The sequence below is a fragment of the Spodoptera frugiperda genome, chromosome 5, assembly GCF_023101765.2.
Source record: "Spodoptera frugiperda isolate SF20-4 chromosome 5, AGI-APGP_CSIRO_Sfru_2.0, whole genome shotgun sequence".
NCBI lineage: Eukaryota > Metazoa > Arthropoda > Insecta > Lepidoptera > Noctuidae > Spodoptera > Spodoptera frugiperda.
The window spans coordinates 46,042-72,054 of record NC_064216.1 but is presented as its reverse complement, the minus strand read 5'-3'; the positions used below and the strand labels follow the sequence as shown (position 1 = coordinate 72,054).

The 26,013-nt window shown below is 44.6% G+C and overlaps 3 protein-coding genes across 7 annotated transcripts; 1 reads left to right on the top strand and 2 right to left on the bottom strand.

Annotated features, from left to right (window-relative positions):
- Window positions 1–624: 624 nt before the first annotated feature.
- LOC118271851 (uncharacterized) lies at window positions 625–5,027 on the bottom strand. 2 transcript variants are annotated; one of them, XM_050693987.1, is made up of 3 exons: window positions 3,803–5,027; window positions 2,657–2,816; window positions 625–1,310 (listed from the first exon to the last, which is right to left on the bottom strand). In XM_050693987.1, the coding sequence occupies exons 1-3, from the start codon at window positions 4,074–4,076 to the stop codon at window positions 836–838; spliced, it is 909 nt and encodes a 302-aa protein (XP_050549944.1). In that variant the 5' UTR covers window positions 4,077–5,027; the 3' UTR covers window positions 625–835. The 2 variants fall into 2 exon arrangements, with proteins under 2 accessions (XP_050549944.1, XP_035443988.2); XM_035588095.2 differs by having other exon boundaries at window positions 3,863–4,594.
- A 140-nt stretch (window positions 5,028–5,167) lies between these two features.
- On the bottom strand, window positions 5,168–16,257 carry LOC118272046 (uncharacterized). Its single transcript, XM_035588350.2, has 3 exons — window positions 14,332–16,257; window positions 8,250–8,722; window positions 5,168–7,277 (listed from the first exon to the last, which is right to left on the bottom strand). Exons 1-3 carry the CDS (start codon window positions 14,705–14,707, stop codon window positions 7,134–7,136), a joined length of 993 nt encoding a protein of 330 aa, XP_035444243.2. The 5' UTR covers window positions 14,708–16,257; the 3' UTR covers window positions 5,168–7,133.
- A 596-nt stretch (window positions 16,258–16,853) lies between these two features.
- LOC118272045 (kelch-like protein 3) lies at window positions 16,854–25,824 on the top strand. Of its 4 annotated transcripts, none has more exons than XM_050693968.1 (7): window positions 16,854–17,168; window positions 17,694–17,747; window positions 19,964–20,330; window positions 21,806–21,889; window positions 22,377–23,221; window positions 23,481–24,168; window positions 25,692–25,824. In XM_050693968.1, the coding sequence occupies exons 1-6, from the start codon at window positions 17,131–17,133 to the stop codon at window positions 24,034–24,036; spliced, it is 1,944 nt and encodes a 647-aa protein (XP_050549925.1). In that variant the 5' UTR covers window positions 16,854–17,130; the 3' UTR covers window positions 24,037–24,168; window positions 25,692–25,824. The 4 variants fall into 4 exon arrangements, with proteins under 4 accessions (XP_050549925.1, XP_050549924.1, XP_050549926.1 ...); XM_050693967.1 differs by having other exon boundaries at window positions 25,335–25,804; XM_050693969.1 differs by having other exon boundaries at window positions 25,641–25,800.
- The last annotated feature ends 189 nt before the right edge of the window (window positions 25,825–26,013 follow it).

Here is a 26,013-nt window from a genome sequence, read left to right as displayed (position 1 = left end):
TATTTTCTTTTTCTGTCGCTTTGACTGTATATTAGTTTTACATTGTTCTCACATAGCTGAAGTAATCGAAACAATGTAACCAAGAATTGTATTGTAAATCTGATTGAAAAAGAGTAACCTATGGAGTTTCTTGCTCGTTCTTCTCCATAGGAATCTACACTTTGGAACAAGCAAATAACTTCACTAGAGGACTGACCGACAGACAGACGTTATTAATATTATTATATTTGCTTTGACGTTCAAAAGTGCCTTCCTGGTCTATTTGAAATAAATGATTTTGACTTTGACTTTGACTTTATAAATTTTTATTACTTTCTACCTTTATTAGAGGTATCTGCACTGGTCTAATAAATACTGTTACACTTAAAAATTAAAAAATATTACATTTGAATTACGAATCTGTTATTTTTATACGATTGTTAATAATATAGTTCTGTCCATCAGTTAAATAGGTAAGGTCTGCGAGCCCTGGGCTCTTGGACTTTGACATCTGACAGCTGATTCTATTGAATTGTTGTTATAAAATATTTTTGGTGGATTTGGGGATGCATTGCCGAAGGGAACTGTTTTTGTGTGTTCTTACAGGAACTTACTTTCTGTGTACCGTTTCGACACAATAACAGATTTAATGTAATAAGGTAAGCAAACAGTAATTTATTTCAAACGATTAATAAAATTCGTACACGGTTATTTATTATGTACAGAATATTTCCTTATCAGGTATAATTTATACTGCAAAATACGTAAGTAGGTACAACACGTGTTATTCACACAAACTGTACGATATTTACGCATTTTGGCAATGACACAACGCGAGGCGGGGAAATACAGAGACTCACGTCGTCTCGGTCACACGTTCGTGGGTGGGGCTGCCGGGCTCGCCCACTATACTTTCTATATTGCTGATGATAAAAGGTTTAGATTCTTTCTCATCGTCCGTTTCAATGGAGTTGCTGAGATCGAGAGCATCTTGTTGTCCTCGCGAGTCCTCTTCGTCTAGCAGCCGGTGCAGGAAGGCGAGACATTCGCGACGAAACAATCGTTGCTTCTTGGCTGGCAGCTCCTGGTAATCGTTATGAATACCTCGGAAAAAGTGGAAGTACGCAGAATTTTCATCAGGCTCAAATGAGTGAGGACTTGAGGAGTCCTCGCAAAACGGCTGTGGCTCCATCTCCACCGGGAGCTGCAGTGTGCTGGTGGGAGACGAGCTGGTCAGCGCAAACCACGGAGTGGACGGGTCGCCATGCGTGGCAGCCACCGGGTCGTGCCGGATCGTGTACAGAGGCCTGTATGAATGGCGCGACGGTCTCCTGAAAAACAACACGAGAATGAGTAAGCATTGCACAAGAAAATATTGACTAACTAATTTAATTAAACGACTTCAAACATCCAATTGGCTATCTCCCCAATCTCCGAATCCCAATCCTTAAACCCTCAAACCCCAAACGGCTGGCAACAGTTGTAACTCCACCTCTGTTTCGGGTGTCCATGGCCACTCATGGATAGGAAACTGATATTGAAATTATTCATTTTATTTAATTAATTCGACTGTCGAGTAAAAATTTACGGCAGAGTGTAGGAGCCCATAAAGGGATTTCGGTAGTTACCCGAGCGCGTCAGATCAACATAATATGAGAAAAACCTAGTGTTGTGTTAGATATACCCACCATATACCCAATAAAGTCTATTTCGTCAGATTAAGGGAAGAGAGCTCGATAGCATGCTAAAGGTAGTGCATTTAAAAAATTCTGCCCATCATGAGTTGAGTGGTGCTTGTTTGTACTCTCCCAAACAGTGGCGTTTCGTATCCTCGCGGGGGTCAGTAGTTCGCAGCTCCAGATCGAGATCCAACAACCCTGCTGGGCCCCATCTGTGATGGGTTAGCTGTTTGAGGCGCGCACGGAACGGGACGCGCCATACAGGTGGGTCTGGTTCTAGTCTAGCGTAGGCGAGCTACCGTTGTGCGCCGCTGTAAACTCGCGCTTATGGTGCCGGATCGTACCACGATCCCCGATGCCCGGAATGTCTCCTATCGCGACTGGGGCGTGAGGAGGGTCGTTCTCTCGCGCGCTGTCACATCTCACACTACATCGCAGAAGGAGGAGACGGCGTCACATTCCCCTCCCTCCGCACCGTGGCCTGAACCAGAGCCGGACGCGAGAAGTCACCGTTGCCGAACACATCTCTAAGGGCACTGCAGTGCTCAGTCCATGCAGGGCACACCACCACCGTATACTCCACTGTGTCCTCCAATTGGTCTTCGCAATGATGACACCTGGGTGTTTCATCCCGCCGAACCCGACACACAGGTACCTACCGAAACTTCCGAGTCCGGTAAGCACCTGTGTCAAGGCGTAGGGTTGCCGACCGTACTATACTGTATTGTACTTCATTTGGGGGGTAGTGTTGTGTTTGAAGATTACAATAGTGAAGAAATTTTGTACCCCGCACCAGTTAATTCAATTTGAGACACCTGGAGCATATTACCTACACTTATCAACATCTGACACACTCGACTACTAGAACAAAAGTTACGCGTAACTATTTTAAACATCTATGGATATACGAAAATGAGGTGTCAAAGTGACTTTATAAAATCTGACGAGGGTCTTCGAACGTGTCAACTTTCGTATAATAGGTAAAAGAGGCTACTGACGTGTCTGTGGCCATGTGCTGGCGCAGGAAGTCCAGCTCGTCGGCGAGGTACCACTTGGAGACCATGCGGCCGCGGCCCGTGCGCACGCCGTGCAGCTCGTTGCGCAGGTGGCGCGAGTACGAGTTGCGGATGTGAGACCACTTGCGCCGCACGTCCGTCACTGCACATACATTCATACATTTTTAACTATCTACTTTATCATTAAGCAACGTGTTAACATACAAGTTCACATACACATGACACCCAGGCCCGCAACAGCAATAGTGGATCACATAAAGAATTGTTCCATGCGGAGGGCTGGCGGGATAACGAACCCGCTACCCGCTAGTACGCTGCGCGGCCAGGCACCGCACCAACCGCGCAGTCAAGCATACGCTACATCATTTCGTATTGAAGAAAACAAACAGCACTTCTTTGTGCAAGGGTGACTGGCTTGGCTTTAGGAGGATTCAGGCGACTGGGACCACTACATGACTAGGACCGTGGTCCCAGTCGCCTGATTATTTTTATTTGTTTATTTCATCTACAAGTCCATTGTTGAAGTACAAGGTTTTGTACAGCTAGCACAAAAGTATCACAAATAAAACAAAGTTATTAATTATTTAAAGTTTTTCATTTAGTTATGTTTTTTACTGCAGAAAGTAAAAATGGAAAAGAAGAGAGATTTTTCTTCTTCTTCTTTCTTCACTTTCTTTTTGTTTCTTTACTTTCTTTCACTCACTCATATTTCAACCACTTTGTTTAGATAGGTATCAATAATAATATGTCAGTTTCGCTAAACACGCATCATGACCGAAACTGTGATATGCAGCGACATAATAATCAAGGGGCAGCCTCTTTTGTTCTGTAGTTTTTTGACATTCTTACTGATTGTAATACCAGTAATACTCCTTAATATAAAATTAACTTAAATTCCTAACTCCCAAAAGGCCGGCCAAATCTTGTAACGCCTCTGGTTTTTCAAGGCGGCGGCGGCGATTGCTCACCATCAGGTCATCCGTCTATTCGTTTACCGGCTTATTCCATAAAAAAAAAAAAAAACATAAAAAGATAGGTTCGCCTCAAAGTGTCGGTCAAGCCAGAAGCCGAAGGGCCGACGGAGCAAGTCTTCCGGCGGAGCACTGACAGAGACACTTGTTTGCTTACCATCGACTACGTCGTCCACCACTACGGCATTGTAACAATCGCAGGTCAGCAGGTACGTACCGGACCACCCCATCTTGTTGGCGACCTCGAGCCACAAGCGCTTGACCTGGTTGTAGTAGCTGGCCACGGGCATGTTGTTCCGCGCGTACAGCAGGCGCCGCTCGCGCACCAGCTGGATCAGGCGCCGGTCGTCGGCCTGGCTGCAGTCCACCAGCCGGCCCACCTCCCCGTCGCTCTCCGCCCGTTGGGACGCGCTCTCTGTCTTCGCTGACATCACTATCTCCGTTACACTGCGCACTTATTTAGATACATCTAATAGGTTCTTACATAGGTTTATGTATCATCTAAACTGGCTTACGAGAAATACGAGTAAGTACAGTACCTAATTCCCGTTTTTATCAAAATGGGCCTAAAAAACGATGCAATTATTAAAATATCTATTGAATACACGTCACACTGTAACGAGGGCACGTAGCAAACATGTCGCCGTGCACGGCGGCAGACAGACACGCGCAGTGAGAAGCAAGCCCACGACTACAGCTCGCTCCCTCGCACGTACGAGGAGGGCGCGCGTGTGAGCGAGCACCCAATATCGCACACTTAAAACACGTGAAAAAGCAAGAGCGCAGACATTCCGTGCGTCACTCCGTCATACTCTGCTCGCTGCCGCCGCTCGCCGGACGCCTTGTGTGTGCTCCGAGCGGCGAGTGGCCGAGTCGCCGAGTGGCTCCGACCGCGGCCGAGCGCGCCGCGCGGCCGGCACATTGATGCGAGCGCCCGCCGCCACCGCGCGCTTATATCGATTTGGTTCTTTCTTTACTTCCTAAGTATACCTGTCTTACTTTACAAATACTTGCATAAACTAAACTAATCTATATATTAATACGTGATGCAAAAACTTTGGACATCTTTTTACGATAATTGCGCGGACGTAGGAGCATAAAATTTGGTACACTTATAGTTTATGCGTAGGAGAAGTGCAGAGCGCTAATATTTTTCAAAAATAATGCTTATAAAGTACTTTAAATCAATAAATAAAACATTACACACACATGCATAGTATCTGATCGTATTTGACAAAACGTCAAAATCGATAGACATTGCGATGATATTCTCACGTCTCATATGAAAAGAGTTTTATAAAAGAGTTTGAGTTAAATAAAAATTATCCTTCAACGTACATTAAGTGGTATTGTAAATTAAATCATAATATATGGTCGAATTTCGGCCACTAGGCGACCACTAGTAAATAATAAATAGCCTTATTCGGATAACACTGATACATGATATACTTACTAATAAAATACTAGCGTGGTGCGAACTGGTCACAAAGAACATTGCGTAGGGCGCAGTGAAACAAAGTCGTTTTTATTTTTAGAAATAAAATAATTATTTATTGTACAATGAATGGTACAGTCTTATTATTTGCTACACAAAATAAAACAAGCATACAACGCCACTCAAACTACGTACATGTTTCATATCTTTGGTAGCCTTCTTCGATAAATGGACTATCCAAGCCAGTAGCTCCGGAGATTAGCGTACAAACAAAGTATTTAGCTTGATGTCCATTGATACTTATGAAATAACTTGTCCTGCCTGATGTTGCTGCGGGTCTAGCAGGTTGCGGGCTTGTCCCATGAAAGGAATGACTAATTGATTGGCTGATTCATCAACGCCGAGGGCACTCTAATGCTACAAACATGAAATTCGGACCGATTCACTTTATTGTTTAGACACTCATTTTTGAATAAAAATAAATTAATTTAAAAAATTAAAAAACCCGACTGCATAAAGAACACTTTAAATAAAAACTGAAAAGTAAAAAACAAGCTTAGTCTAAAAGCGTAGATAGCAATGCTATTACCACAAAATTAAATAATTTCATAATCAATACACAAAACATAATAATCTTATGCGAAACATAATTGAGTGCAACAGTCGGGACCCATATTGAATGATTTTAGTCTAGTTTATTTAATGGGTCCTTCCCTTCCTTGGCAGTCGGGTAAAATACGGGAAGTAAACTATTATAGATTTCATCGCGCTAACCTAATGGCGTATTTACATTAGTCGGTTAGACCGTATTCGGCTGCAGGCCGTATTCGGTCACCAACTATTATAAACAGATATTCGTTTGGCCGTATTAATTCGGTTTCTGTAAAACCGAATGCGGCCGCCGCCTTCGGTGACCGACCTACGACCGACCTAATGTAAACGCGCCATAACCTAGGCGCCTAGCCGCTTACCATGTGGGGCTGCCATCATACGTGATCATTGACTACATTTTTTGGTATCAAGTACAGTACAGTATTTTTGGTAAAAGAGCATAAGGTATCAAAGTATATTCTGGATTCCTATCCCGAATGAAATAAGCGTGTAAACCAGGGATGCACAGACTTATTAAGACTAGGGGCACCACTCGGACAAATTATGAACGGATTGCGGGCCGCAGAAGTATAGGTAATTAATGAAGAATTGATAATAATGTATTAAAATTCAAAAGAATTTATTAATTTGAGGCGTCGCACTGCATAGTGCTTACAATCTTTTTCATATTTGGCTCAAATTTACTTGTAGCAATTTATTTTTGCTGTCGGCGGGCCACCAGGATTCGACCGGCGGGCCGCGGTCTGTGCATCCATGGTGTAAACTAATTCACGAATTTGTATGACACTTGCAGTATTTCTTATTTAAGGAACAAAGTATATGACATTAAACAAAAAAACAACGTGTTTCTGAAATTTTAATGACTTGTAAGGTACTTTTTTTATGGAATAGGAGGCAAACGAGCAAACTAGTCACCTGATGGTAAGCGATCAGCGCCGCCCATGGACACCCGCAACACCAGAGGAGTCACAGGTGCGTTGCCGGCCTTTTATGTACTATGACATATAGGGGTCGAAAGTTTGACTGCTTGTTACGTAACCAACTTGGAGGCAAACAATGCCGCGGGAAGGTACAAACACAAATGTTTATCTCCTGCAATGTCTGAACACAGCTCCCGCGAGGAGCGTGTGGCGGCACATGCTGCAGGCATCGCAGGGATTCAACGCGCACCGACTATTGTACGCGTCACTCGGCGCGTGTAGTCGTGCACAAATAAGGTTGTATACGAGTCCTACGACCCTGTCCACAATAAAGTCTGACAACTTGAAACCGCATTGTAACATTTTAACATAAATTGATCCGAGTCAGGATTAAAATGTATTAAGAATTAATTAAGACAGATTCTATTCCAATAACTCGTTCCGTAATAAAGTGGTGGCATGCTCGACATGCTGCTCCAGTCCGCCGCGAAGTGTCAGGTGGGGGGGGAGCGCGGCGATGCTCAGGAAGGCTTGCGCTCGTCGTCGCTGGGCTCGCTGCTGGAGGACGAGCCCGCCTCCTGCGCCCACAGGCTGGCGTAGCTCGCCTGCTCCGCCAGCAGCGCCTCCTCAGCCTCGATCACGGCGTTGAACAGGCTCTTCTTTATCTGCCAAGTCATTATCTAGTCAGTATAGTGAGAGAGTGCGGCCACAACTTGTATGTTGTGTGCGAGGCTGTCACGGAACCATGGCGCCACCAAATTGTTATCATTATTCGAGGTGTCAGGCCGCTCGATAGATGGAGTTGGGATCGAGATAGATCGCGCTATGGTTTCGTTACCCAATTTAGTTAGATTCGGCGTCAATCTGATGTCGATTGAGAAATCAAGCAATGCCCTTTGCGGGTGAGTAAATAATAAACAGTGAATGAAGTATCTGTAACAGTGAAGTAAGTACTGAGGTGCGATACATGGACTTTTTTTACAGGACGTTTTTGATGGTATAATTATATTCCTAGGGATATAACTATATTACAGCTTCCTCTATCTTACTGCGACATATATATAGAGAGAGAGAAAAGATGGAAATCTTTATTTCTACCTAAATATTTTGTGCTATGACTATATATTTTTTAAAACATCTATCTAATTATATATGATAAAATAAATAAATATAAAATAGGTAAAATATATCCTATTAACAAAACTTAAGTTTATTTTTGTGGCGATATGATTAGTTTTATGTCTGCGTCTACTTATTTGAATACCATCAATGTTACTATCTTGGACCATTAAAATATATAGGTTCGTGTTTACAACTATTTCAGCTAACTGTAGGTACCTATATTAATTTGATATCGTCTTTAAAGGAGGTATTTTTAGCGCCCTACGTGTTGCCTACACGAAGTAACTGTGACTTAAAAAAGAAAATCAAACAACAACTATTTTGGTAGGGTTCCAAAAACTGTTAACCAAAAGCTAAAATATTAAATCGCAACACAATCTCAAGCTGATTTTTGCTCACTTCATTCCTTTATCGTTCACGAAAGTTCACAATAAATGGAATTGTAGTATGAAATCTGCGAAGTTTCGGACGAAACTTTGTTTTTCGTCGAACGTCGAGTAGAGCTCTGTATTTACCTTGATCTGCGTCGGGAAGGGGAAGCGTTTAGTGGACTGGCACATGCTGTTGAAGAAGATGTCGAGCGGGTCGGGGTGCGCGGGCGCGGCCTGCGCCCCCGCGCCCCCCTCGGGGCAGCTCCGCTTGGCGGCCGCGGCCTTGCACAGGTAGTCCAGCTTGCGGTCGATGACGGCCAGCTGCGAGCTGCTGCTGCAGTTCTTGCGCTTGGGCGCGGACTCCGCGTCCGACTCGGACTCGGACGACGACTGGCCGTTCTCGGCGGCCTGCTGCGGCGCGGGGTAGCTCGGCGAGCCCGCGGGCTTCTTGCGGTTGCTCATGTACGGCTGCAAGAACTGCATCAGCCCCATGTACTTCCAGGGGTAGTTCTTCTTGGCGGGGTTGGCAGGGTCCTTGGCCAGCATCTCGCTCTGTCTCTTCAGCGCGTCTCGGTAGCTGTCCCGCAGCTTCTTCCACTTTAATTTGACTTCTTTCACTGCGAGCAACGTTATTACAAATTATTATTTGTTCGTATAATCTATCTACCTACCTTAAACCACAAGAAAATATACACGTTGTTATGTATTTGCTTTTAATAATATTCATGAAAAGACTGACTGACGACCGAGGACTGTCCTTTGCTTAATTAAAATATTCTGAAGATGAATGGAACTGGTGGAAACATTATAATAGAGATGTTTGCATTGTACTAGCCACTTCTCATACAATTATCACGAAGCAGTTAATTTGATAGACAGATTGCCACAGTCCTAGATGCGTATAAATAATATAATGTCAACTTTAAAACTAGCATTAGAACTATGTAAAAATACAGTTTGGTTGGTTTTTAATAATACATTTCTTTAAATTAAATGCCCTATCGAAAGTGATAAAACTCAAGAGAGCTATGTATTATAATTGTATTATAATTTTCGGGAGACAAACTAAATTAATTCACTTAAGTAGCACGACAATCGCCGCGTCGTGTGTCGCGGTATGCTGCTCATGAATATGAACCTCTAGCATGACTTGAAACTAGTCGGGCCGTCGGGCTCCTCGTCAACCAGTTACGTGAGCAAGCCGATAACATAATAATAATTAGCTTTGTATTCGTTACAGCTTACCGAAAAAAAAAAATTGGAGAAAATTGTGTATAATCCGAGCATAATATATTAAAGTATAGAAGTATTGATAAAAATGCACAAAGTTGAAACTTTGTAGGTTGATGTTTTGATGATGATGATTTTGGTAACCGCTATTCGAATTTTGGATATAAATTAATAAATTTAAAAATTAAATGGGGGCACTCCATACATGGAAGTGATTCAAAAAAAATTTTTTTTCATCTAACATATCCATGATGGGTGTCTATGGATAGGTCTTTAAAAAAGATATTAAGGTTCGTAAAACCATTTTTCGTCAAAATCAATCGTTTGAAAGTTAGACACTTCCAAAGTGGAAAAATGAGTGTCCCCCCCCCCTCTAACTTTTAAAATAAGAGAGTGAGAAAACTAAAAAAAATATATGCTGTAGATTTCAATAGAAACTAACAACGAAAATTGATTTGAACCAGATATCATTATTAGTTTTTAGTTTTTAAGAAATAAAACATTTTCAAAAACCGCAAATATAACTTTGTCGTTCATACAAACACTATGTAAAACCAAGTTATTTTATAACTTTTATATTATGTCATCTACTTGCTGTTACGGAACCCTTAATGGGCGAGTCCGACTCGCACTTGGCCGGTTTTTTTATTAATTGCTACAGAAGTACTATGTTTGTTATAATAAGAGTACTATAGTAGGGTGCCACCCACCACGGTCGGGAGCATACGTTATACAATGCTAGGATGGGTGCCCTTCTGTCGTAGCCGCAATTGTTTTGCTAATATTTAACATACATATCTTCACGCCTTTAAATCCCCGAAGGGGTAGGCAGAGGTGCACATTATGGCATGTAATGCCACAACAATGTACACACACTTTTCACAATTTATGTTGTAAGTCCCATGTAATAAGTGGTGAGCCTATTGCCGTATACCGGGCACATTTCCAGACTCCGTGCTACTACTGAGAAATTTTTGAAAATCCGAAAAAAGCCCAGTAATACTTTGCCCGACCCGGGAATCGAACCCGAGACCCCTTGTCGCGCAGTCGCACTTGCGACCACTCGACCAACAACGAGGCAGTGCTAATATTTAACTTCTAATTTTTTTTTATTTTCACTGTTCTCTTGTATTTCGCTGTTTCTTTGTTCTTGTATTTACTCTTTTAAGTTTATTTTGTATCATATAAATATATTTGTGTGTGTGTGTTTTTGTATAAATAATCTTTTGCGTGTCTTCTGTCAAATAAATGCTTTTTCTTTCTATGCAAAAGTGCAACTGTTTTTCATTATTTATCGCTTTTATTATGCGCTAACAGCATAAACCTGCAGTTTAAAAAGTTTCCTATACACACAATTGTCTAAATTGTATTTAAAGTCCAAATTATCTTAGGAACTGTGCCATGATGGGGGCTGTACCTTATAATAAAATTGTACAAGTATACATTCTGTAAGTACATGGAAAATAGAAATAATTTACACAAACGGCTTAGAAACAGTAACACCTCATTCTACTATTACACCGAACTAGTTCATGTAGCTAGCTGAAACGATATGAAGACATCAAGGTCCAAAATTCGTAAATAGGTATTCCACTGACTGACTAACTTATAGTACCTAAACCTAATATACTTCTAGATAACCTAGAAAGATGAAATGACATTGGTCGTCCTTACATAGCTCGCCTAAGATCCAACAGGGAGTGTATTTGCTTTTTGGGTTTCAGATAATGTATATAGTGAATGTTTCTTGCGTGTTGATTCACAGGCTAATTGTTACAATGTACTTTTAGCTCGGTAATTATGTGAAAGCGTAGGAAAAAATCTTGAAGTTAAAAAAAGAAAAAAAAACTTAGGCGGGGTCCCATATTTTTTTTATTGTAGCATTGAAACCGTTCAAATCAAAATCAAAAATGCTTTATTTCGTTATTACACGATTTTACAGTGTTATACAGTGGGTGGCGTCTCCTTTTAAGCATATATATGCCTGTGCCAGGAGGCGCCGCTCTTTTATATCTTACAGTTTTAATATAATTAATTAATAACTTAAAACTAGTTAATTTTAATATTGAAATTGTCGAATGACCAACGCCAAATTCCTTCGCGAGACATGAGTTAGATTCTCCATTTTCTAATCTGCAGATTATTGCACCTTTCTCCTCAATTGTAAATGCTTTGCGACGTTGAGATGACATTTTTTCCACAATAACAAACGAAAAAACAATGCGTAACCATCAACTGTCAATTACTCACTGTATGTATGTATGTGTGTGTGTGTGTGTGTGTGTGTGTGTGTGTGTGTGTGTGTGTGTGTGTGTGTGTGTGTGTGTGTGTGTGTGTGTGTGTGTGTGTGTGTGTGTGTGTGTGTGTGTGTGTGTGTGTGTGTGTGTGTGTGTTCACATTACATTCAACAAAAGATTTTCCACTTCATCATAGCTTAACTTGTTAATCCATTTTATCAGTAAAGATTTACATTCTTTAAAAGGTTTGGTATGTATGTCTATTTGTTTATTTATTTTGTTGTATAAGTTAGATGGGCGTTTGTCGTACTGAATTTTAGCGAATTCTGTTTTTACAAAAGGGATACAGGCAACGTTGTTTTTTTTCTTCTTCTGGCTGATATATCGGAAGATAATGGTATAGTTTTATGTTTTTTTAGTATTAAGTGTATGATATATAATTTACGAACTGATAATAAATTGCAAATTTGGTATAGCTCATAAGTGGGACAGGTCCTTTTTTTGAAGTACATTACTTTTATTAATGTCCGTTGCGCTCTTTATTAGCAGATTTTGAAATGATCTTTATAGATATATGTCGCAGCGATATGATAAAAACAGGGATTTGGCCAAATCTCTAAGGGATTAGATCAAACCACGGAGGATGTCAAAATAACAACACGATTTTATCATTTCCCTAAAAAATTTGGTGATTGGAACACATCCCTAAATTGATTCAGTGAAATGATAATGCTAGTGAAGTGACAGAACTGAATCGCTGCAAAACCCCTGTCCTACCCCCAGGGTGTAATTTAAAATCGCTTGGCGCGGAAGGGCGAGGCGGCCCGCGGGCTGAGGAGCAGGCGGCCTAGAGCGAGCCGCCGTGGCTGAGGTTGGCCGCCGTCCGCCGGCCACGAGCCGAAGCTGCGGAGCCCTGCAGCACCGGAGCCGTGACAGAAACCATGCCTGCTGCATGTTGCATGCCAGCTTGCATGTTGCATGCTTGTTTGGAAAAATAAACTTTTAAAATACCACAGAAAAGTTAATTTATTCATTTCCCTTTTTTTCAGTTAATGAACCAATTTTGGGATTTGTTCAAATCACTAGATTTCTTTAGAGGGATTTATCCAATCACCAGATTTTGTTTAGGGAAATATAAAATCATGTGTTATTTTGACATCCTCCGTGGTTTGATCAAATCCCTTAAAGATTTGACCAAATCCTTGTTTTTATCACACCCCTGCGACATATACATATATAGTTATATGTATTATATTTTGCTACATTACAGAAATAGAAAAGTAAAGGTAAAGTTCTTTACAAAAAAATAACGATATCTCACCAAAAACATAAACGTACAAAAGATAAACCTAGTTCAATACAAAGCTAGGTTGTGGGCTTCGCCTAGGGTTGCCAGACGGTCGGGAATTGGCGGGATTCTCCCGAATTTTTGTAGGTCCTCCCGAGTCCCGACAAAGCAAATAATCTCCCGAAAAACAAGTTCGATAATTATTTAAGTTCACATTTTCGTCAAACGAAACGATTAACACGAAGTTAAAAATTTAACCAAAATTTAATGTCTTATATTTTCAATTCCAGTACGCTTACTGCGAACGCGTTTTTAGTATTCTTACACTTAATATAGTTTATATTTAAAAGAAAGAAACCGAATGAGCATGGATTTAATAAACGCGGAATTAATAATTCGTTTGAATTTCCACAAAAATTGTTTAAAATATTTCTCCCGACCATTCCCCAAAATCACGAAAAATCGGTTATTGATTCCGATAACAGGAACAATCGATGTGGCAACCCTAGCTTCGCCGCAAAAAGAATGGAGATCTAAATAAACTTAAAATGAGAAGAATAGATGACAGTCAAGTTCTGTACAAAATCCAAAAAGTTTTATTGGATACCTATAACAATTGCTGTTATTTCAAATGTGAGATCTTAAATTGGTAAGATTTGACTTGGTCTGTATTAAGGATTAAAAAAATGTTGAATAACTTTATAGAATGACTGAGGTAACGAAAACTGGCCAACAATTTTGTTCCTATTTCCCAAGACAACAACCCCCCTTCTCCCCTCTAACTTTATACTCTTCGAACAACCCTCTGACCACAAACGCGGCACAGAATTACATTCGGCCGTCGGCGGCATCCGAAAACAATTCGTACTGGTCGCCGCCGCGCCGTGGCGGCGTCGCGTCGGCGTCGCTGCTCACTGAGCGCGGCGTGGCGCGGCCACAGCTTGCGGTATAAACCGGTACTTACTGAAAATGTTCCTATTTCGCTTTCGATCGATAAAATCGTTTATACGCCGTTATTTTAAATCACGTACTCAGCCTAGTGCCGGCCAACAGTGGCCACTCTTCTAGGTATTCTTCAGTACCTATTCATTATCCAATAATATGGCGACTCATTTGTTGCAAAGTGCCGCGTGCAGCAGTGCGACTGCCGAGCTACTACCTGCTAATTAGAACTTTGAAGGCACTTACAATAACAAGGTACCTACAATAAAATTAGGGGTAGGTAGGATAAGAAAGAAGAGTGTGTACGTGTGTGCGTGCGTGTGTGTGTGTGTGTGTGTGTGTGTGTGTGTGTGTGTGTGTGTGTGTGTGTGTGTGTGTGTGTGTGTGTGTGTGTGTGTGTGTGTGTGTGTGTGTGTGTGTGTGTGCTTCAGGTATACGGTGTGAGATGACGTCACGACGCAATGCGCGTCCACTTCCTTGTATGATCTGTGCCCCACAGTTGCATGGAGCGAATCGCTCAGCTTCTCACCTGACGCCAAGTCCGTCTCCTTCATCACCTCGGCCCAAGCCGCATCCTTTAGCTCTTGGTCACGGTACTCGATTGCTGTAGTGTTCCACAGGCACGGGTACTTGCGAACGGTCTCGATGAAGTGCTCCATGTCGCTAGCAGGGTCGGCGGGCCCGACACAATCGGTGCGGCGGCGGCGGCGGGCTCGCTCGCGATACTGAGCCGGCGCGGCCCGCGGCGGGGGGCAGCTCGCCGCTCGCAGACACCGCCCGGAGCCGCGCGCCAGCCCGCCGCCGGCCGCTCGCGCCCCGCGCCACCCCGCGCCCGCCGCCGGCCCGGCCTCGCCCGCCTGCCAGCTGTGCGAGGCGCTCGCGCTCCATTCGCGAGACCGCTTCATGTTTCTCGTGTCAGTTCATGTTTAATCAACTCACTTATCTAATCAATATATGTATATACTGTACCTACCATCAAAAACATCCTGTAAACAAGTCCAAGTCTCGCACCGTGATGACACCCGGGCGTTTCCTCCGGCCCAATCAGAAACAAGAACCTACCCAAACTCCCATGTCCGGTAAGCACCTGTGTCAGGCGGTAGGTGAGGACGCCGTGGCGCCTCTCTAGCCACTTCTCAAACAGGGGACTTACCGCTGCAATGACAGCGAGCCCAGATAAATGTGCCCTAGAAAGGCACTATTTAATATTCTAGTTCAGAATGAGTGAATTTGTTGTCCTTTCGTTTTAAAGCAAGTACAAGTAACCTTGTTTGTGTGATCTCTAATTAATATAAGAGGATCAAGTTCAGTTTGAGTCCACTTGAGTATATCAAAAGAATACATCAGAACCGGCATGACCCAACCGTTATAGGCTCACACCTTGTTTCCGCCTGATAATGAACTTTTCAGCACTTTATTCAGGCGGCCAAAGAAGCGTTCCCGTAATGATTGCTTCATGTCCGATCCATTGATGCCTAATTCTTCTGACATACCTACCCAGGTGCTTGTAAGTATCATTTGTGGAGAGCGCTCTACTCCTTACAGGTGCCTCACTCCCTTGGATTTGTTTACATCCCGGATAGCAAAGCACAATACTCCATTGCCTCATACATGACTGCAAGTAGGCGCGTAGAGTTGCATCTATTTTATACAACTCCAGCACCCTCATGAGCCATGTATGGTACAGAGACAATTAATCTATGATTATAAATGGTTTTTAATACGATAAAAACTTCGTGTATGGGATTTAACGCCAGTGAATGCTTACCAAAAATTAATATACGACCTATAAGTACATATTTTTTAAGTGCGTTATTCATGGGGTGTATTAACCAACAATTGATGTTTTCTTAGATGTAAATCCAAGCTAACTTTAAAACTAACGAGGATAGATAGGTTTTGATGATTCAACCTTTTTCATTCGCAAATTGTAACTTTTCCCATAGATAATTTTTTTATGACTTCGAAAACAAAAAAGGTATGATTTTTTTTTGTAAAAAAAGTCGGATTTTGGTTTATACGTCCTTTCTACCCAAAGGTATCGCTATGCAATTTGAGGAGGGTTCCGAAAATTTAACACATTCAGTGCCACCGACTCGCCAGGAGAGTTCACGTAAATTTTATTTCAGTGCCGTAGACTCTCATCCCCCACGCAATTCTTTAGATTAGGGTATGTTTAGTCTTCAGTATTATTTTAAGCAGAAAATTCACCTGCATTTTGGAAAGAAAGAGCAAAAACATTGAACTCGCTGGGCGACTGTCAAATCCTATAATATCTCATAATCAACGTACCTACACCAATTTCAACTTTATAACCAAAAGCTAAAGTATAAGATCCCAACACAATTTCAAACTATTTTTTGCTCATTTCATTCCTTTTTAGTTAGGTAACGAAAGTTCGTAATAAATGAAATTGTAGTTTGACATGTATTGCCAAGTTTAGCTATTTTTGCTATTTATTGTATTTCAGAAACATGGATAACATCAATATGAATAATTTACTAATGCTAATACACTTAATACTTTAATACATAATTATCCTATTTTATTTATACAATTTCATAAGAGAAAAATTTCAATATATTAACTAAGACAGTATTTACAACTTAAAAATACAAAAAAAAGGAATAAAAACTAACAAAAAAATTACCAAGTTAATCTCGATGTGAACTTCCAAAAAATAGTGTAAAAGTTTAATGTCAAACAATCGAACTATAGACTCTGCCATAGACAAATCATAGATGGGTCCCACGAATCATAAAATGTGAGACACCACAGTAGTATGAAATCTGCGAAGCTTCGGACGAAACTTCGTTTTTCGTTCAAATCGTTCAATTCCTGTATTTTCGTTTCACTATCATTTTTACACTCAATTACGCAACACCGCATGTTTTTTAAACAATAAAACAGAATTCAAAATTATTCACTACACAATATAAATTAAATTACTTAATTGTATCACATACAAACGGTTTTTTTTAAGACGAAAGATGCCTGCAAGTTTACTGTCAAAGTTTGACTACTAGAACATTTATTTGCACTGACTTATCGTTATCTGTGGACTCTGTGGTATATAGTTATCTGTGCCTTTGCCTTGTTCTTGACAAGTGTTTACTAATTTTAAATTTGTCAATAAAATATTACTGCTTTTTGCAATTTTAGTGTAGAAGATTAACATACAATATATTTTTTAATGTATAATGAATGTGTGAATTACAGTTCAACTGGCTATAGTGTTGATTGTGTCATTGTAGGCTAGTTTCTGTTTACCATAGATGAGGGCAGTTCTAGTAGCGTAGCGCCTGAATATCCTCAGCAGACCAACAGCATGGAGGCACAGGCAGACCCCGAGCACGAGCACGCCATGTGAGTATCTTGAAGTAATGTTGCTGACTAGTAGATTATTGTTATGTTAAGATTCTGTGATGCATCCATGTCAAACATTGCAACTTGGAAGATAAACTATTCAGTTAGAGGAATCTTCTATAAGCCTCCTATGGCGCAGAATTCTATACTTAGTTATGTTTTTTGTTATCATGGATAAAAATGTGAAAAACTCAAAGAAAACCATATATTTAAATTATAATTAGAATTTATTTTAATGTAGTTTGTTTCGTGTTTAGTCTGGGCACAACTTCTTAATGTTTCCAATTTCAACTGTATGCTGGTTAAAAATTATCCTGCTTTTTGATCCATTAGGATTTTCTCCTGCGTCATAGGTGCATTTACAAACATACTTACCATTTCATATACACAGGCCACCCAACCCTGGTCCGCACCAATCATTCGAGTGTTACCACGTGGTGTACAAGTTGTGCTGGTTATTTCAGGGTACAATCAGAGAATTGTTAACAAGTTAAATATAAACATGTTTATGGTGAATGTTTTCAGGTTGGGGGTGGACAACAGTGCAGCTGAGGGCGACGGAGACAGAGGGCGCTACAGGTTCATGTTGTTACACTGTCATAGTCTGTAAACAAGGGTGGCTGGTGTCATTGTGTGGCTACTTTTACAGTACTTGTGTATATTGTTTATAATATTCACTTACTCTAAGATATCAGAAAACCGCTATGACCACTTTACATTTTATTTAAATTTTACTACATATTTCCATGTTCCATGGTATTGAGCATCAAATGTTCTTTAGTGAAATGTAATGCACAACAGTTGTCCCTCCAGCAACAATATTATCTGAAATGCTGTGAGCGAGCTCATGTTTTGTTATGAAACAAGCCATAGATGATGTTTAACAATAGCTCCTCGCTGATTTTCACCATGTTGCCAAGTGAATATGAAGTTTTGAGGATATATGTATACTACTACCTATATTATGAAGAAAGAAAGAAGAAAGGAAAACAGTTTATTTGACCCGATAAAAAAACAATTAACATAAATAATTAATATGAAAAAAAAAACAACTAAAATATTCATGATGCAAAAAGGCATATATAGTGTATATGTATATTATATATCTACACTTATAGTAAAGGAGAATAAAATGTAACTATACATGGTGTTCCTGAAATCAATGTCCAATAGGCACCAGATGATAGGCAAGGTTCCCAAATGTTATCAGAAAAATATTAAAAAAAAAATCTAGGTCCTACAGTTTTTAAATTACAGTGACTTATGTGTTATCCACGAAAAAGTACACCCTGTGGTAGTCTTTTTACCCGACTGCCAAGGAAGGGTTATTAAATGTTGTTACAAATATTTATTTTTTTATCTGTAGTCTTCCTTAAATTATCCTGAATAGTGCTTCATGAATCATAAATTTTTATCCAACTGCTTTAGATTGGAAAACATTGTCAGTTTTAGACGAACCAAATACTCTGAATAAAATTTTCACCTTACTTTAAGTGACTGTACTGAATAAATTATGTAGTGCCAAATTTGACCAAAGTTGATGTATTTAATAAGGATTATAAAATGGTATACCACTATGCACATTATTCTCAAGCCGTCGTACTCGGGCTACGCCATTTTAGCCAGCATATTAGTCATTTATGATGCCCAACACCAGGGGCCTTAGTCTGCTACGGGATGCTATAGGGACGGAACTATGTAGGTTGTATAGCTCCTTCCCTCTTGCTCAATGATCGAACATTCTGACACAATTGTAATAGCAGACAGAAATTTTTTTTCGCCTACCCTGCTATACTAAATCATATCATGCTGTAGGCTGCTGGCCCATCTGGCTACGGTTTTGGTCAAAATTATTCACAATATTTGGCTTGTCAAAAAATTACATCCTTTTCCAAACTAGTGCAGTTAACTTTATTTTAGATTTTAGACTCTAGAGATACAGATTTGCAACAACAAAAGGCAAATGACTGTCACGCACTGCGCTGCGTGTTGCAGTATGATGGACTGATGGTGTGTGCGTGTTGCAGTATGATGGTGTGTGCGTGTTGCAGTATGATGGTGTGTGCGTGTTGCAGTATGATGGTGTGTGCGTGTTGCAGTATGATGGTGTGTGCGTGTTGCAGTATGATGGTGTGTGCGTGTTGCAGTGTGATGGTGTGTGCGTGTTGCAGTATGATGGTGTGTGCGTGTTGCAGTGTGATGGTGTGTGCGTGTTGCAGTGTGATGGTGTGTGCGTGTTGCAGTATGATGGTGTGTGCGTGTTGCAGTATGATGGTGTGTGCGTGTTGCAGTATGATGGTGTGTGCGTGTTGCAGTATGATGGTGTGTGCGTGTTGCAGTGTGATGGTGTGTGCGTGTTGCAGTATGATGGTGTGTGCGTGTTGCAGTATGATGGTGTGTGCGTGTTGCAGTATGATGGTGTGTGCGTGTTGCAGTATGATGGTGTGTGCGTGTTGCAGTATGATGGTGTGTGCGTGTTGCAGTATGATGGTGTGTGCGTGTTGCAGTATGATGGTGTGTGCGTGTTGCAGTATGATGGTGTGTGCGTGTTGCAGTATGATGGTGTGTGCGTGTTGCAGTATGATGGTGTGTGCGTGTTGCAGTATGATGGTGTGTGCGTGTTGCAGTATGATGGTGTGTGCGTGTTGCAGTATGATGGTGTGTGCGTGTTGCAGTATGATGGTGTGTGCGTGTTGCAGTATGATGGTGTGTGCGTGTTGCAGTATGATGGTGTGTGCGTGTTGCAGTGTGATGGTGTGTGCGTGTTGCAGTATGATGGTGTGTGCGTGTTGCAGTATGATGGTGTGTGCGTGTTGCAGTATGATGGTGCGCTGCGCGTCGCAGTCGTCGCTGGACGAGTGCTCGCAGCGTGCGGCGGGCGCGGGCGCCGGCGGCGGGGGCGCGGCGCACTGCGCGCGCGTCATGGGCGCGCTCGCGCGGCTGCGGCGCGCCGCCGTGCTTTGCGACGTCACTCTGCACGCGCGCGCTGATTGCGATGGGGGCGCGGGAGGCCCAGAAGGCGCGGAGGGCGCGGGGGGCGCAGGGGGCGCGGACAGCCCCGGCTTGCCGGCGCACCGCGCGGTGCTGGCGGCGGCGTCGCCGTACTTCCACGCCATGTTTACGCAGTTCGACGAGAGCACGCAGCCCTCCGTTACCATTCAGGTTAGAGCACCCCTTTGCTTCTTTTCAAAAAATAACTCAAAAATGTAAGTAGATATTTTCAAAGCCATGTAAATTAAGTGAAGGTCGAACTGTAATGTATGATGACGGAGCAAATCAAAGCTTTCAAACTTTGAAAAAAGCTGTTGTCTATTGGTGGTTGTGATTCAACGAATTGACAACACTAACTTACTGTAAAACGATTGGCACTACTGGATACCAACTACGAACTAAATAAAATTCAACATTTACTTCGTACCAAATGAAACCAAAATAATTTTCCAAGCAACCAAAGCACTTTAACGACACACTCATGAACTTTTAAGACGCCTAACGAAACCAATTTGTCTAGTAAACACGGTCGAGGTGATTCTCGTGCGGAAAATCTTAACACCGCGATTCAGAAATTTACGTCATTTGCACAACGCCATCTATTGAATTTGGATTCCAACTATCAACATTAGTTCTATATTTAGACTCAAGATGTCGTTGCAAGTACTATACTGAATTGCGTAGCGTAATATTTTTCTTCTTGAACTCACAAAATTAATCATATCTTTTGATAGAGTAAACCGATTTCGATGAAACAAAAACTAAGTTATACCTCAAGTTACGTATAATTTTTGTATATAAACATTTTCAGCATTGAATTCGTAGATTTTACGTGATGTGCGCACAAACAAACATTAAACAGACAAAAATTGAAAAAATTATGGAAATGGGTTCTGTTACTTATCTTTTCACACGCTGGCTATTTTTTTTTTTTAATTTCTTCAATGTACAAAAATGACTTTTCTACAGATTTATTATATTTTGATATAACTAGTGTCACTCTCACAGCAAATACGAATCAAACGATATATATATCAAGCTGAAGTCCATCGAGTCGTCCAGGCTAGAGAGTTAGGAATACATAATCAAATTTGGCGCCATAAATCCGCCATTTTGTTTATTTAAACATTTTGATATATCCAGTGTCACTCTCACAGTAAATACGAATCTAACGACACCTCTCAAGTCAAAATCCATAAAGCCGTTTAGGCTGCAGAGCGTGCCAAACAATTATACATACATACATACATACATACTCTCGAAAAACATAAACCTCCTTCTGGCGCAGTCGGGTAATAAACCTCCTTCTGGCGCAGTCGGGTAAAAAAGAATAGTCTGTATAACTGAACACTATGGCAGTTCTGAAGTTGTAAAGCAAATCGTATGGGGTTTCTTACTTTTAAATTTTGGCTTTTTAGACTTGGTTGGATATCATTCTGTAACTTCTCCCGCCTCGTGAGGCGAAACGGAGTGTCAAACTAAAAACCACCCCGTTCCTTACTTACCAGTAAACCATTAAGTTTTCCGCGGCTCCGTATCGGGCATCAGTCCTAATGGGTCTCATCTGTATCTCTCAAGTCACTAGCAGTACGCTAGTAGCCGGTTACTACTATTCGTGGATAACTTAGTTTGAAATACATTTCCAGAACGTGGAGCCGCAGGCGCTGGAGGCTATCATCGAGTACATTTACTGCCCGGACTCGCTCGTCGTCACCGAGGACAACGTGCAGGTTACTGTCCATCTGTTAATGGCCTTATTCTATCTAGTCATATGAAGTATCTAATTGTTTGATTTCGACTGTACGGTTGGTGCGGTGGCTGTGCAACCCGCTATCGCGGAACGTGTAGCGGGTTCGGTTCCCGTACGAAGCAACTTTTTGCGTGGCCCACAAATTGTTGCTTCGGTCTGAGTGGGATGTGTATGCGGTACAGGTGCCATTTTCTCGGTCAGTATCAGTATGTCGCGCTCAGTTGAGAACTCGTATAAGTGCTGGAGAGAGTCGAACCATGTGAGTGGGTGTGATACTTACCGTATATGGGTGTCGGTGCCGTTACTCTGGTAGTGTGATGGTGAAATGAAATGGGAGGCATTAATCCAACTTAAGGAAAATGCTATATTTTGTAGAATCAGATAGTTTTTCCAATATTATTTAATCAAAAGAGGAGCGACAGAAAGCGCTAGCGACCGCAGGCATAAACAGAACGCGTCTCGCACAGAGCTTGCTGGCGGGCGCGTCGCTGCTGCAGGTGGGCGGGGTGCGCGCCGCCGCCTGCGCCTTCCTGGCCGCCGCGCTCTGCCCCGACAACGCGCTCGGCATCCGCGCCTTCGCAGACCTGCACGCCTGCAGCGACCTGCGCCACGCCGCCGCGCGCTACGTCGAGGACCACTTCGTGGACGTGCTGCAGTCCGACGAGTTCCTGGCGCTGGCGCCCGACACGCTGGCGGCGCTGCTGGCCAGCGACCGCGTGGCCGTGCCCGGCGAGGAGGTGGTGCTGGACGCCGCCGTGCGCTGGGTGCAGCACGCCCCCGCCGCCCGCGCGCCGCGCCTGGCCGCGCTGCTGGAGCACGTGCGCCTGCCGCTGCTGCCGCGCGACGAGCTGCTGGCGCGCGCCGCGGCCGAGCCGCTGGCCGGCGCCGACGTGCGCGTCAAGGACCTGGTCATCGAGGCGCTGTCCTTCCACCTCATGCGGCCCGAGCGGCGCGCGGCGTGCGCGGCGGCGTGCGCGCGGGCCCGGCCGCGGCGCCCGCCCCGCGCGCCCCGCGAGCTGCTGGTGGTGGGGGGGCAGGCGCCCAAGGCCATCCGCGACGTGGAGGCGTTCCAGCTGGAGCGCGCGCGCTGGCGGCCGGCGGCCGAGCTGCCGGCGCGGCGCTGCCGGGCGGGGCTGGCCGTGCTGGGCGCGCGCGTGTACGCCGTGGGCGGCTTCAACGGCACGTTGCGCGTGCGCAGCGTGGACGTGTACGACGTGGCGGCGGACTGCTGGGCGCCCGGGCCCGCGCTGCTGGCGCGCCGCTCCACGCTGGGCGTGGCCGTCATCGGACACGTCATCTACGCCGTGGGCGGGTCGGTGACTCCTCGTCTGTACTCCGCAGTCTAACTGTGTTCTCGAAAAGTATTTAGACTCTCCTATTGAGTCATCGCTTATGAAAATAGATTTGCGTAATATTTGAAGCGTCGATATCCGTAAAACTAAAAGGATCGGAAACTAAGAGTACGTCGTCCGTGGCCCGTTCGGGCCGATCCGGCGACGCGGTCCGTTTAATAAAAAGATGAGACCGAAGCGGAGACGAGCGGTTCCCTGCAGTGACTACGGCGTCCGCAGGTTCGACGGCGCCACGGGGCTCAGCTCGGCCGAGGCGCTGGACACCAGGGAGGGCGTGTGGCGGCCCATCGCGTCCATGTCCACGCGGCGCTCGTCCGTGGGCGTGGGCGTGCTGGGCGGCAAGCTGTACGCCGTGGGCGGGTACGACGGCGCGTCCCGCCAGTGCCTGCAGTCCGTGGAGCGGTACGACCCCGCCGCCGACAAGTGGGAGCCCGTGGACGACATGGGCGCGCGCCGCTCCGGCGCCGGCGTCGGCGTCGTGGACGGCGCGCTGTACGCCGTGGGCGGCCACGACGGGCCCGCCGTGCGCCGCTCCGTGGAGCGCTGGGCCGGCGCGGGCTGGGCGCCGGCGCCGCCCATGCACACGGCGCGCCGCAACGCCGCCGTGGCCGCGCACCTCGGCCGCCTCTACGTCGTGGGCGGCGACGACGGCGCCGCCAACCTCAGCTCCGTCGAGGTGTTCGACCCGGCCGCGGACTGCTGGGCCGCGCTGGCCGCGCCCATGTCCGTGGCGCGCTCCTACGCCGGCGTGTGCGTGGTGGAGCGCGCCGCCTGATGCCGCGCGCCGGGCCCGCCGCGCCGCGGACCCGGCCCCGCCCCCGCGCCCCCGCCCGCGCCGCCCTACGACCCGGACCCCGCCTACGCCAACTGGCGCCCGCTCTGCGTGCGTCGCCAAGCGTCGGACCAGGTACGCCAACACACTGCATATCACATCGACGAACGCTACGACTGTCATATTAATCTTCGACGTTACTGACTGACACTGACGACGTTGACTGCGGCCAATACGCTCAGTCCATCGAGATAGAGACATCATATTTAGAGGATGATTATTTATTTATTTATTTTTATTTATTTATTTATTTTATTTATTTATTTTAAGGAAGGCTTACAGACTAATAACATTATTTAGATACTAACTATAGGTTTAACTTATTGCTAATAACAAGCCCCCACATATAGACCACAACTTTAGCTAAAAGTTTACATAAATGGTTAATTCACAAGGGTCTGAGATAAAAATGGGCGTTCCTGAAGGTTCGATATTTGGTCCTTTCCTCTTCTTAGTTTTTGCCACTCATATTTCGAATATACAGAACCAAAAATGGTGCAGTTTGCGGATGATACAGATGAAGATGTGCAACAAATATTAGTGACTGAACCGAATTGCTACAAAACCGACTCCACGTCTTCGTCTTGTCTGTCCTACCCCTAGGGTGTAATTTAAAATCGCTCGGCGCGGAGGGGCGAGGGCCCGCGGGCTGAGGGGCAGGCGGTCAGCGAGCCACCGCGAGGCTGCGGGGGGACATTCCGCGACGTTTGGCGCGTGGGGGGCTTATTATTATTCATAAATGATTACTGATGTATTGGCAATTGGCAACCAATAAATGCTAAAACGACTTAAATCAAACCAGCATTTTTTATTTTTTGATAATTTTGGAGTCAATTCGGGATATTTTTACAAAAACCGAATATTTTGAATATCTAAGAAACCAGCCACTTTCGGACCAGAGACCGCATGAGGTCTCTGGGCTAATTTTGTAGGAAATTAGTTGTATTATCACCTCCGAAGAGGAATGCACTGAATTCAAAGTCACAAGTCACTGTATAATCTTAATTTTTTTTAAAGAGTAGCCAATATCCATTCGAAGCTAGACTTTGGAACGAGCACCAAGCTTCACTGACCGACAGACTGACGGATAAATCAATTTGACGTTTCAAAAGTGCTTAATTCAGGGATTATTTGAAATAAATACTTTGACTTTGACGTCGATAAAGTTAATCGAACGAATTTGAGATATGTATTCGGTAGCAGCACATGCGTGGCAACGAATGTGATGTGACATTGTACAGGACGGCCGCTACGCGCGCCTGGCGCCCGTAATGTGATGTGACATTGTACAGGACGGCCGCTACGCGCGCCTGGCGCCCGTAATGTGATGTGACATTGTACAGGACGGCCGCTACGCGCGCCTGGCGCCCGTAATGTGATGTGACATTGTACAGGACGGCCGCTACGCGCGCCTGGCGCCCGTAATGTGATGTGACATTGTACAGGACGGCCGCTACGCGCGCCTGGCGCCCGTAATGTGATGTGACATTGTACAGGACGGCCGCTACGCGCGCCTGGCGCCCGTAATGTGATGTGACATTGTACAGGACGGCCGCTACGCGCGCCTGGCGCCCGTAATGTGATGTGACATTGTACAGGACGGCCGCTACGCGCGCCTGGCGCCCGCCTGCTGGCGCCCGCGGGCCGGGCGCGCCGCGCAGACGCTGGAGTTCCACTCGCGGGGCGCGGCGGGCGGCGGCGGGGGCGCGGGCGGGGGCGCGGGCGTGTGGCGCGTGGCGCGGCTGTCGGCGTCGTGCGCCGCCGTGGACGTGCTGCTGCTGCCGCGCGCCTCGTGCTCCGCCCACGCGCTGCCCGCGCCCCTGCACGCGCCCCCGCCCCCGCACGCGCCCCCGCCCCCGCACGCGCCCCCGCCCCTGCACGCGCCCCCGCCCGCGCCCCAGCCGCCCTCGTCCGCGCCCC